This window comes from Mustela nivalis (assembly GCF_964662115.1).
Source record: "Mustela nivalis genome assembly, chromosome: 20".
In the NCBI taxonomy this organism is placed as follows: domain Eukaryota; kingdom Metazoa; phylum Chordata; class Mammalia; order Carnivora; family Mustelidae; genus Mustela; species Mustela nivalis.
In genome coordinates this window covers 4,983,877-4,994,842 of record NC_139039.1, presented here as the reverse complement: position 1 = coordinate 4,994,842, position 10,966 = coordinate 4,983,877, and the positions used below count along the sequence as shown (strand labels likewise).

The following is a 10,966-nucleotide window of genomic DNA, read 5'->3' as shown; positions in this document are numbered from 1 at the left end:
TTCCTCTTTCTTTCCCCTTTTAGGGTAGTTAGAAGCAGAAGCTCCAAAGTCAGATTGGTTGAGCTGTGTGACATAGGGCAGGTTACTTAACCTGTGTCCCAGTGTCTTTGGCTATAAAATGGGTATCATATTGGTGCTTATTTTATGTGGGATGTTTCTGAAAATGAAATGAGAGAAGCCTATGGAACCAGGCAGGGCCCCGTGAGTATTTAATGAATGTGTGTGAAAAGCAAAGAGACATGGTAGACATGAATGTGTGTGAAAAGCAAGTGAGTGGACAGCATGACTCTGAAGTTGAGCAGAATCAATACTGTATATCCATGGACTTGGGGTCAGACTCATATCAGTTCATTTCTCTACCTCAGTTTCTTCATCTGGAAAATGGGGACACTAAATCCTAAATGGCTTTTGGAAGACAAATGAGTGGGTGTGAGTACAGCATTTGGAAGAAGTCACTGGAAGGTGCTAGATTCTTCTTGTGCCATATAAGGAACAGACGAATGCCTCTTTGGCATTCTGGCCTGATGCCAGAGCTCTTGGCCTGGAGTCAAGGTAATCAGAGGGGTTCCCTTAGCCTCATTCCCATGACCTCTGCCTCCTGAATGACAGAAGTCCTTCCCACCACAGGTTTGTACTAAATTCCTCCATAAACTCCCAATCCATCCTCTGTACCAGGTTGAAACGACATGATCTGATAGAACAGCACATTTCTTTTATTTGATACCATTTCGTTTATCCAAGCATCATCAGAGAGTTAATTGTTCTAAGCAAAATAATTTCCCGGTGAAAAGCTTTCTAAAGCTCTTCCGGCACCTTACGCAGAGGACAAAGGACAGGGTTTAATCTTTCTGAGACAATCTCTGGGACATCATTGTGAACACTAACCACATTACTGTCTTCAAATACCTCTGACCTATGTCGGGTTTTCAGTCCGGTTACCAAACGCCCGGAGAGGGCTATGCGCTGGGCTTCCTCTTTGTCCTTGCGGGCTGTTGCACACACTTGAGCTACCCTGCATCTAGGCTCTGGGCCTCTTCCTCTGGTCTTGTACCCCAGGGCTTCTGGCCACCTGGGAGAGCAGTACAGGTAGCTGCTTTCTTGTCCTCGAGACTTTTAAAAATGTTTCTGTGGTCACAAACACTATGACTGTCTTTATGCTCAACGGTATCAGGTGAACAACGTTTTATTGAGGCCAGATTCTGCTCTGAGAGGAGAAGGGTTACCCACACACATTCACACAGCCAGACCCCCTCTGGCCCCTGTTGCATGGTGAATGGTAAGCCTGGGAGCTGGATGGGGACCCGGTTAAAATGCAGATCTGGGACCTGCGGGTCTGTGTTTCTAGTAAGTTCCCAGGTGAGGCCACTGCTGGGGCCCAAATCAGGTGCCAGAGTAGCAAGGCTTCCATGTAGAAGAGACAGATCCAGACGCCTCAGGGGAAGGTGGGCCAGGCAGCCTCATGGAACCCAGGTAGGCGGAAGTGCCCCTGGAAGTTGTGGGAACCCCTCACTGCCCCAGCTGACATTTCTATGGAAGCACAGTCTGCCCTTGAAGAAACACATCTGCGGGCCACAGGCAGCCCTCCACGTCTGGTAGCACCCAGAGCTACTGGGGGGATCCTGAGCCTCAGGCAGTTTACAGGTTAAGGAACCGGGTCACACGTGCCAGTCCCTGCACAACTGTGCGGAGAGCCGGTACACTGCTGGGGCCAAACCACTGATGGAGCCGGGAGCTGGTCCATGGCAGGGAAGAACCGTCTGGCTCTGACACTCCCTGAGGGCAAGAACTTGAGGAGGAGGGAGAGAGCAGAAGCATTCTCATATTTTAGTGCCCACGCGGGTCAGCTCACTCTAAGAGATTTCCTTTCACCTTCTCTGTCTTGCGGAGTGCGGTGTCAGCCCCATTTTACAGATGAGGAGACTGAATTTCAAGAGGTTAACTAGCTTGGTCACATGACCCAGCTACTAGTTGGTGACAGGAGGACTCACTCACAGCCTCAAAGCCGTCCTTCAATGATGCAGCCGGCCGAGTATCTCATTAGTTCTTTTTTTTTTTTTAATTTTAAATTTTTTTTATAAACATATAATGTATTTTTAGCCCCAGGGGTACAGGTCTGTGAATCACCAGGTTTACACACTTCACAGCACTCACCATAGCACATGCCCTCCCCAAAGTCCATAACCCCACTGGTGTCTCATTAGTTCTAATCTGACCGAGCCCCCTCGAGGTCTGTGTAATTATTCCTATCTCCGAGATGGGTATACTGAAGCTCTGCAGCAGAGCGACCAGCCCAGGCCACAGGGCAGTGGAGCCAGGATGGAACCAAACACTGTCCTCTATGTTGTGTGGCAGGAAAAGGGCTCGAGTCAACTGGTGTCTAGCTTCAACCCCTAGAGGGACCTGCGTAATGGGGAAAGGCTGCTGGAAGTGGATTTCCAATACCCTGTCTCCTCTTTAATGTCACCATCAGGATGTGGCCATCCTTAATCTGGTAAAACACTGCCACGCCCAGACTCGCACCCAGCCCAGCTCGGACGTGTCTTGTGTCCTTCTAACACTGGCAGCCACGATAATGGGGACTGTGGCAGAATCTGCGCCTGTCCAAGCCTACTGGGCTGCCCATCAGAGCAGGACTCTACGGCTACTGGGAGCACAGGCTTTGATTTCTTCCCTCTTGTCTCATCCCTGAAAAGTTTGCAATTCGGCAGGAGAGGAGTCACAAGAAGCACGGAATGCCAAAATAACTTGGATTTTTGCTGCACTCAGGATGTATAGGAAATTCCTTTGATAACCAGGCATAAAATGTCTAGGGCTTGTGATTTCTGTATGAGAGATGAAGGGCATAGCCTTGAGCTCTCCCCAGCAACACACAAGCACACGCACATGCACACAAGCACACAAGCACACAGGTGCACACACACATACACACATGCACACAGGTGCCCATCTGCAGAGAACCAGACTTGTTCCAATTATCCTCAGGAATCTGGGACATTCACCTCAGGCTCTTCTCCTGCAGTGGGTGCGGTGGGAGACACCAACTCTGCTTGTGCTCAGGTGGTGGGGGGTGGGGGGAGGGGTGGAGTCTTGGAGCCAGAGGTCCCAATGGCAGGTGTCCCAGAACTTTGAGACTGGAGAAGATTTTGTTTAGCTCAGCAAATGTCTCCCCAGGGAAAAACTTCCCCCAGGCTTGATTTAATACTGACCCCAAATGACTAGAATCAGACATGCAGGAATCACAGCTCTAAGAGAGCAGTTGGGATTATAATACACTTACAAAAGACGGAGACAAGCTCCATTTGGGGGCGGTCACTGGCCTCCTCTTCTATACCTGCTTCCTGACTCTACCTGATCATGTTAGCAGCCTCCTCCCAGCCCGCAGGTTCCATGCTCTCCAAGTGCTCGGGGAGACACCAGGCCACACTCGGCTCCCAGGGCCCATGGAGGTTTTTCATCTTGGGGACTGTGTTGTGACTCCCCAGGAGCTCCCAGGCTGCTGTCCCACCTGCCCCAGCCTGGCTGAGGCCCCTTCCATCCCCCCCGCTCCACCTCCCCGCAGGTCCCACGTGTCAGTGGAGGGCTCCTCAAAACCGCCTGTGACCAGGAGTTTCCAGAGATGACGCTCCGTTCTTCCCAGCTGTCTTCTTGTCTCCTTCTTGTCTCCCACCTCACCTCCAGGGACACTGAGTGTGGGCATCGGTTTGGTTGAGGGTTAGAGCTTAAAAGCATTCTATGTTTTCTTGTCTGTCACTCCTGTCCTCTGGGGACAGTTTGGTGCCTCGGTCTCCAAGAGGCACAAGCTGGGGTCTTCCTCCTGCCCTGTTCCCACTCCAGGCTGATTCCCCGGGGCCAAGTTCTCCCACCCTGGGGGCCTAAGGGACGGACTGGAGGACCTGGGACAGCAAAGGGAACTCAGGCCATGCTGGTGTTTGCCAGGATCATTCAAGTTGGAAGGTTCTGAAATCACAGCTTGTTTTGCCTCTCATTTTACAGAAAAGGCTTTGAGGAGCTGCTTCTGGAGCAAGAAGACGCGAGAGCCTTGGAATCCGCTCTCAGTTTTGTCACCTTCCCACTTCTGGAACTTGGCTTAGGTACCTTCAGAGCCCTACTTCCCTCATCTGGGCGACAAGCATAATACCTACCTCTTAAAGTTCCTTGTGAGGTCAAGTAAGGTCATTCAGGCCTTCCACGTGGGAGAATTTAGTAGGGGTGTTCAATTAACATTAGTGCTTTTATTCTGCCCCCCACCCCCGCAGCTGTTCTTTATGGTACCTACTTCCCCAAATGGACCTTTTCCCCCAGTAGGCTATGAATTCCTGGAGGTCAGGAACCCTGTTCCAGTCTTGGGTTTCTCAGCACCTATGACGGTGCCTGGCATTGAGCCATGAGATTTCAACTTGACCAGTGTGAAGCCAGGTTTCCAGACTCCCTGAGCTCAAGCTCAGACCCGCCCATCCTGGGAGTGGAGAAGCCTGCCCACTGCGCCCACCCCCCACCCCCAGCCAGGGCCCCTCAGAGTCCCCATGGCTGGGATTCCTCAGCCAGTTTCACAGAAGCACAGCCGCCATGGGGAAGTTTCTGGGACTTTTATTTTTATTCTTTATATTGTCAAAGCCAGTAAAGGTGGGCAAACGCTGCGTCCCTTTTGGGTTGCCAGTCCTCACCCGCCTCCCTCACCTCTCCCACCTGCCGGCCACTACGAGTCACCTGGGCTAAAAAATGCCACCCAGCCAGTGTCCAGCACACACCACCCCCACTGCCAGGCTGCGGGCAGTCTAAGGAAAGGACGGACCTGGAGCAGGAGTCCATGCAGGCCCTGGGTGCAGCCCGTCCCTGCAGGGTCCTCCCCCTTCCTATGTGGGCCCCAGTTGGCAAAGCAGGGGGTTCTGAGGTCCCTTCCAGCTGTGCCAAGCTCCCCTCTCTCCAGGTAATCTTGTCCATTGTATCAGCACGGAGGGAACCCTAGGTGGGCAGCTCTGGAGGAGGCAGCATCCGCCCCTCAGATCCTCTCATCTTTCTCTGCCTCCAACCTCCCTTTTTCTCAGCCCAACGGAACGTGGCGGGGGTGGGGGGGGTGGGGGGGGGGACACGCTGTCTTGTCTCTTTCTGGGGAATCCCTGCTGAGGGCAGAATGGAGGAAGAAAGGGGTCTGGGAGGACTTGGCCCTTGAGGGAGTTGTGACCCTGGAGTTAGGGTGTCAGGAGCGTTTCTCCTTCCCTGGGACCCACTTCCCCTCACTGAGGTGGATTTCCTCCAGTCCGGGTTCTGTCATTCGTTCTGGACCCTCCAGGGGTTCCCTCCTACGCCAAGGTCGGAGGAGGGTACCTGGACATGCCCTCTTTTCTTCTGCGGTCAGCCAAGAGCCCACTCGGACCCAGCACCCTGGTCCTCAGCTCCCAGACCAGAAGGGAGACTTCTGCCCTGGCCATCTGCCTCCGAGGGGTGGGCCCCCTGCAGCAGCTGGATCCCAATGGCACGTCCGGAACCCCCAGCCACTTTCCTGGTGGCAGAACCTGGTCATTTGCATCTACCTGTGCACTCAACGCGTTTGCGGAGCGGGCAGGCCGAGGCCTGGGCCCCAGAGGAGCGGGATCGTCGGCCCAGGGGCGCGTCTTACGCGGCTTGGACCTCCCTCCCCACTCCCTCCTCCCTCAGCGGGGCTGGCCCCACCGCCGCCGCCCCGGCCCGCGCCCCTTGGCCTCCTCCCTCTCGCCCTCCCGCAGCCTCCGCCTCCACCGCCTCCTCCTCCGCCATGGGGGCGGGGGGCGCGCGGAGCCCCGTGCGGGGCAGCGGAGGGGCTGCAGCCGGGGCACAGGGACCGGGACGGGGACCGGGACGGGGACGGGGGCGGGGATGGGGGCGGGCGTCAGACGCTGTGGGCGCCCAAGCTGAGCACCGAGAAGGCGGCGCGGTGCTTGCGGAGCAGCAGCCGGATCTTCTCGTCGTCTGAGTCGGGGTCCAGCGGCTTGTTGTACTCGTCGTCCTCGTTCTCCGAGGCGGCGCGCTCCCCGCCCGCTCCCGCGCCGCCCGGGGCCCGGGGCGTGGAGGACGACGGCTCCAGGGCGCTCTTCTTCCGCCACTTGGTCCTTCGGTTCTGGAACCACACCTGGGTGGAGAAGGAGGCTGAGGATGGTGCGCCCACAGCGCACGCGGGGACCCCCTTTAGGAGGGTGACCCCACCGGGCGGCAAGGACCGTCGATCCTTACTTTTATAGTAAAATAAGTGGCCCAGTGATAGACCAGGTGGTAATATTCACGCCGTTTGTGCGGCGGAAGGTGGCGGGTAAAGTAAAAACGAACGCGGGTCAGTGCCGCAGCCCTTTCTGCTAAGCCAGACCCTCCTCGCGGTGGATCTTCTCTTTTGCCCCCCGGGGCACTGGGATGGAAGATGCCGGAATGCCCAGGTGGGGGCCTTCAGTAGGTGCTCAAGGGTCGTCCCTTCTTCAGCTCCATGGACCTTCCCTGAACTTCATGAGTAATTTCCCCCAATTATAAAAGTAACGTATTTTCATTGCTTAAGATAGTTGAAGAATGCAGAAAAGTACCTAAAGGAGCAGAAAAGTATGGAAGGGGGCCCTCGCTTCCTTCCACTCACATTCAGCAGATCCGAAGTCTGCCGGGGCAGGTGGCTGGTGATGCTGGCCCTGCCCAGAGGTGGTCCCAACCCGCCCTCGTGCTTCCATCTTCTACCCTTGAACCTGTCACCATGTCACAGAGCTGGGCAGTTCGGTCATAACGTTCTTTTGGGAGGCCGCCCACCCAAAGTGTCTCAGGAGAGATCTAGCATCAGGATGGCGTCTGGGAGCCTGGAGGGAGAAGTCCCATCACTGATTCCAGGCTCCGTGGCCGTCGTCCTTGCCTGCGGGGTGGAGGCTGCCTACCCCCCCTACCCCATCCGAGCTTCATTTGGATGGACCTGGAAGGAGGTGTTATCTTCACCTTATTGGCAAACCAAGGCCGGCCCCTCCCGCCTGCTGGTGCAACAAGCCTATAAATTCAGTTCCAATATGGCCCGGAGACTGACTCCTGATACGGGCCAGAGGCCGCCACCAGCCCTCGAAATTTCTGGCCAACACAATGCAGAGGAGGGGAAAGCATTAGGTGGATGTCGCACAGATCTGGCTTTGAGCCCCAGCTCTGCACTTACCAGCCAGGTGACCCTGAGCGATAAGACTCCCCACCTCCAGGTTGCTGGGAGGCTTTAAATGAGCTCCTGAAATCAAAGTTCTCCCAACAGAAAGATAGCAGTACTGACAGCCATCTTTTGGGTTATGGACATTATTGCCGTCTCTAGGGCGAGGTGGGCAGGCCGTGCCCAGACAGCAGGACAGCTTCCCACTGAGAGCCAGAGTCGCCCCTCTTACCCCCACCACCGCCACCAGAGAGCAAAGCTGCCTTTCCTCCACTGGCTGGCTGCTCCCTGTAGGGCAGACACCTTCTCCTGCAGAAACTCACCTTGACCTGTGACTCAGTCATCCCCAGTGAGTATGCCAGCCGTGCCCTCTCAGGGCCAGCCAAGTACTTGGTCTGCTCAAAGGTCTTCTCCAGGGCAAAGATCTGGTGGCCCGTGAAGGTGGGCCGGGTGTGCTTTTTCTTGTGGATGCTGTCGCTCAGGGGATCTGGGGCTGGCAGGAGGAGGAAAACGCGTGGTTAGCAGGATGAGTAGGGTACCAGCCCTATCCTGCATTGCCCTTGAGGCCAGCTCCCTCCTACAGAGAAGCCACTGAGATTGTGGGGGCATTGTGACACCGCTAACAAGCAGCATTCCTGGCGTTCAGACAGTAGTGACCGTGATCTCTGCCCTGTCTGGATGGACAGGGACCCCCGAGAGGGCACCTGGCCCAGATAAGAGCTATTTAGGGGGAGACGGTGCTTGAAGCCTGCCCTGGGCTCCTTCACTCTGTAATGTTTTTCCTACTCAGTGATGCTGCCTTCTCTCCAGGGGCAACACCAGGAGGCTCTTCTCGGTCTTCTCAGTTTTCTCACCAAGACACAGACTAGGGACCTTCCACCAACAGTCAGGGCCCCGGGGATCTGGGAATTCCTTCCCCGCCTAATCCCTTGTTCTTGGGGTCCCATTTTCCAGGTTCCTGGCAAAACCAGAGCTTTAGGCCCCAAGTTACTGCACTCCCTTGTCACCAGGCCTAGAGGTCATGTGACCCTAACCACAAAGAACTAGGACCCTGCCTCCTGCTTGGCTAGGACAGCTGCTCAGGCAGGAGCAGGGCTGGAGGGCAGCAGGGCTCCGGGGAGGCCGAAGGCCCACCTGTTGGGCCTTGTTCTGTGCAGCCCAGCAGCTCATGCTCTGTCTCCTTATGTTACAGAGAAGGAAACTGAGGCACTGGTTGGGGCAGAACCTTCCCAAAAGACTGTCCTCTGCAGTCCTCTGTCCCTTTGTGTCAGTTCAACCACTGACTTAGATATTTTCCTGTGTGTGGCCGTGCACTTGGGATTGAAGAGTAGGAGTGTGGAGAGAGTGTGTGTGTGGTGGCGGGGAGGGGGAGATGGAGGTGAGAGAGACCAAGGCCCAGAGCACCCCCAAAACCAGTTCTCAGAGAGGAGGTCTTCACCTGCGTGGAACCCGCCATGCTTCAGGCTGAGTGAGGGGTGTGCTGTCAGGCAGTGTGACCACCCCGAGCAGCACAGCAGATGGGGAGGCAGGCGTGATTTGGGGTTTCCTTGGTGGGAAACCCCAAATAGGGGACTGCCCCTATTGCAGTGGGGCAGCCCCGAGGTCAGAGAGAAGCGGAAGTGCCCTCCGCCTCTGCCCCGGCCTGCTCCTGGCTGGGCCTCCCTGGCACGCGGATGACTCCTGCAATTCCGGTCACTTCCCTGCCTCCCCGGTGAGCCTCACCTGCCCGTGCACGACCTGCCACCATCTCTGGGCCCTGCCTGGAGCCCTGGGGTGCCCACACCCATTCTCTGAAAACAGATTTGGGCAAGGTAGGGTAGGGTGACACCCCCCTCTCCAACAGCTAGGACCAAGTCTGACTGGACTCGGCAGCTGCTCGTGGAGGCTGGGCGGCCATCACTGCTCCTGCTGCCATAAGCCCCGAGGAGGATGGTGGGAAGCTGCCCCCTTGATGGCAGGCAGGACCAAGATGGAGGCGCCGTGCATGCCGTGGCCCTAAATGGTGTCAGGGCAGGAATGGGCTCTCTGGGAAGGTGACGCTGGGGCCGCTTCTCACAGGGAACAGCACTGGCCCACTTTAGGTGAAGATGTGACATGGGTTCTGGGTGGGAGAAGGAACCTGGGTGGCCAGGTGGACCCTACATAGGGCAAATGTGGGTTATGTGGTCTTCTCCAGCCCAGGAGATCCCCGGGTTTTCAGGGAAAGCAGCTAAGGCGGCCGCTGGTAAGGGTAGGGAGTGAGGGGCAAGACACCTGTCCAGGTAGAGCTGGGGTGGATCCGGAAGGGGAGTATTCAGTCATGTGCTCCCCGTGAGCCCTAGATCCAGGTGGCTGAGGAGAGGTGGATGGCAGGTAAGGACTGCCCTGGGAGCCTTCCCTTTGCTTCCCACACCTCCTCCTCCCCAGATCCTGTGGGTGGTGGGGGTGGGGAGGACCTGGGGGCCGGGGTGGGGGGGACGGAGCCTTGCCCTGTACTCACTGTTGCTGCACTGCCTCCCGCCTCGCCAGTCCTGGCCCGTGTCCGCCCAGCAGTTCCGGGTCCGGGTGGGGTACTCATTGCCAGCCTTGGGAAAATTCCCCACCTGGGGTCCATAGTAGACCCCCTGGGAGCTGAGTCCACCAAAGCCTGCCACGTGGGGGTAGCTGGAGAGGAGGCTGCTGTTCGGCGTGGCCACGGGCCTGCTCAGGATGTCCGTGATCCCGTGGGGGGTGCCGGCGGCCAGCTGGGGGCCCAGCCCCGGAGGGCTGAGCTTGTAGAAGGAGTTCTGCACGGAGTACTGGCACACGGGGGCCTTCATCTCCGAGAACTGAGCCAGTGGAGTGTTGTTGAGCAGGAACGTCCCCTGCAGGTTGGACTCCATGATCCTCGGGTCAGGGTGAGGGAAGGTCAGAAGCCCAAATCCAGGACCCTAAAGCCAGAGACCCCGAGCTCTGACCCAGAAGCCCATGGCAGGTTTGGAGGGTCAAAAGCGGCCCGATCCCCAGACTGCCCTCCTACCTAAGGCATCCGGCCCGGCCCTGGCTCCGGGGCACCAGCACCTACGTCAGTGACTCGGAAGTCAGGTGCTCCTGGAGCAGGTGAGAGGCCTCGCCGGCGCCCCTTGGCTCTGTCCCTGTCCCTCCTGGAGAAGGGTGGCTCCCCAAGCCTTAGCTCAGACCCCTCCTCTGCCTGTAAGTCTGCGGACCCTCCATGAGAAGTTTTAAGTTCAGGGAAGCAACATTTCCCTGATAAAGATATGGCCCATTAGAATACAGACCCGAGACTGGCTGAGCGGTGAGAGACGCGGCGCCATTGGTCGAAACCCACACAGGCCTCACATTGGCTTTTCCAAGACAAATTGCACTTTGAAAGATTGACTGTAAAATCAGCCAGTGTGTGTGTGTGTGTGTGTGTGTGTGTGTGTGAGAGAGAGAGAGAGAGAGAGAGAGAGAGAGGATGAGCGCTGGAAGCTCTGTTCCTTCTCAGAGGGTCTACAGGCTCCTGGTCCCCCAAGCGCAGCATCTAGGGAAAGGAGGGTATCTGGGGCCCCTGGAGGCTCCCGAGGCAGCTGGAAGTTACAGCTCCTGCAGCTGCTCCCCTGAGGGTGAGGAGGCCAGGCTCCGGAGGCACTGTCCCAGGGTGCCCAGACCCCTTTATGTGCAGTACCCAAGCCAGTGGAGGAGTATGGAGTCTGAGTGTGGATGCTTCTCTTCCTTCCTCTGAGCTGGGATGGGTAAGTGGGGAGGCTGGGCTTTGGCCCAGGGTGGTGGGGGGTGGGGATGTGAATCTCTGCCCCTGGCCTGAGAGCCTGGGAGTGGGAGGTGGGGGGTGGTGGGGGAGTGGAGCCTGCCCCT

The 10,966-nt window shown here is 57.1% G+C and overlaps 1 protein-coding gene across 1 annotated transcript; it reads right to left on the bottom strand.

Moving 5' to 3' along the window:
• Window positions 1–5,866: 5,866 nt before the first annotated feature.
• NKX6-3 (NK6 homeobox 3) lies at window positions 5,867–9,993 on the bottom strand (the record flags this gene model as incomplete). The annotated part of the gene is made up of 3 exons (XM_082715634.1): window positions 5,867–6,106; window positions 7,456–7,625; window positions 9,612–9,993. 3 exons carry the CDS (start codon window positions 9,991–9,993, stop codon window positions 5,867–5,869), a joined length of 792 nt encoding a protein of 263 aa, XP_082571760.1.
• Between the last annotated feature and the right edge of the window lie 973 nt (window positions 9,994–10,966).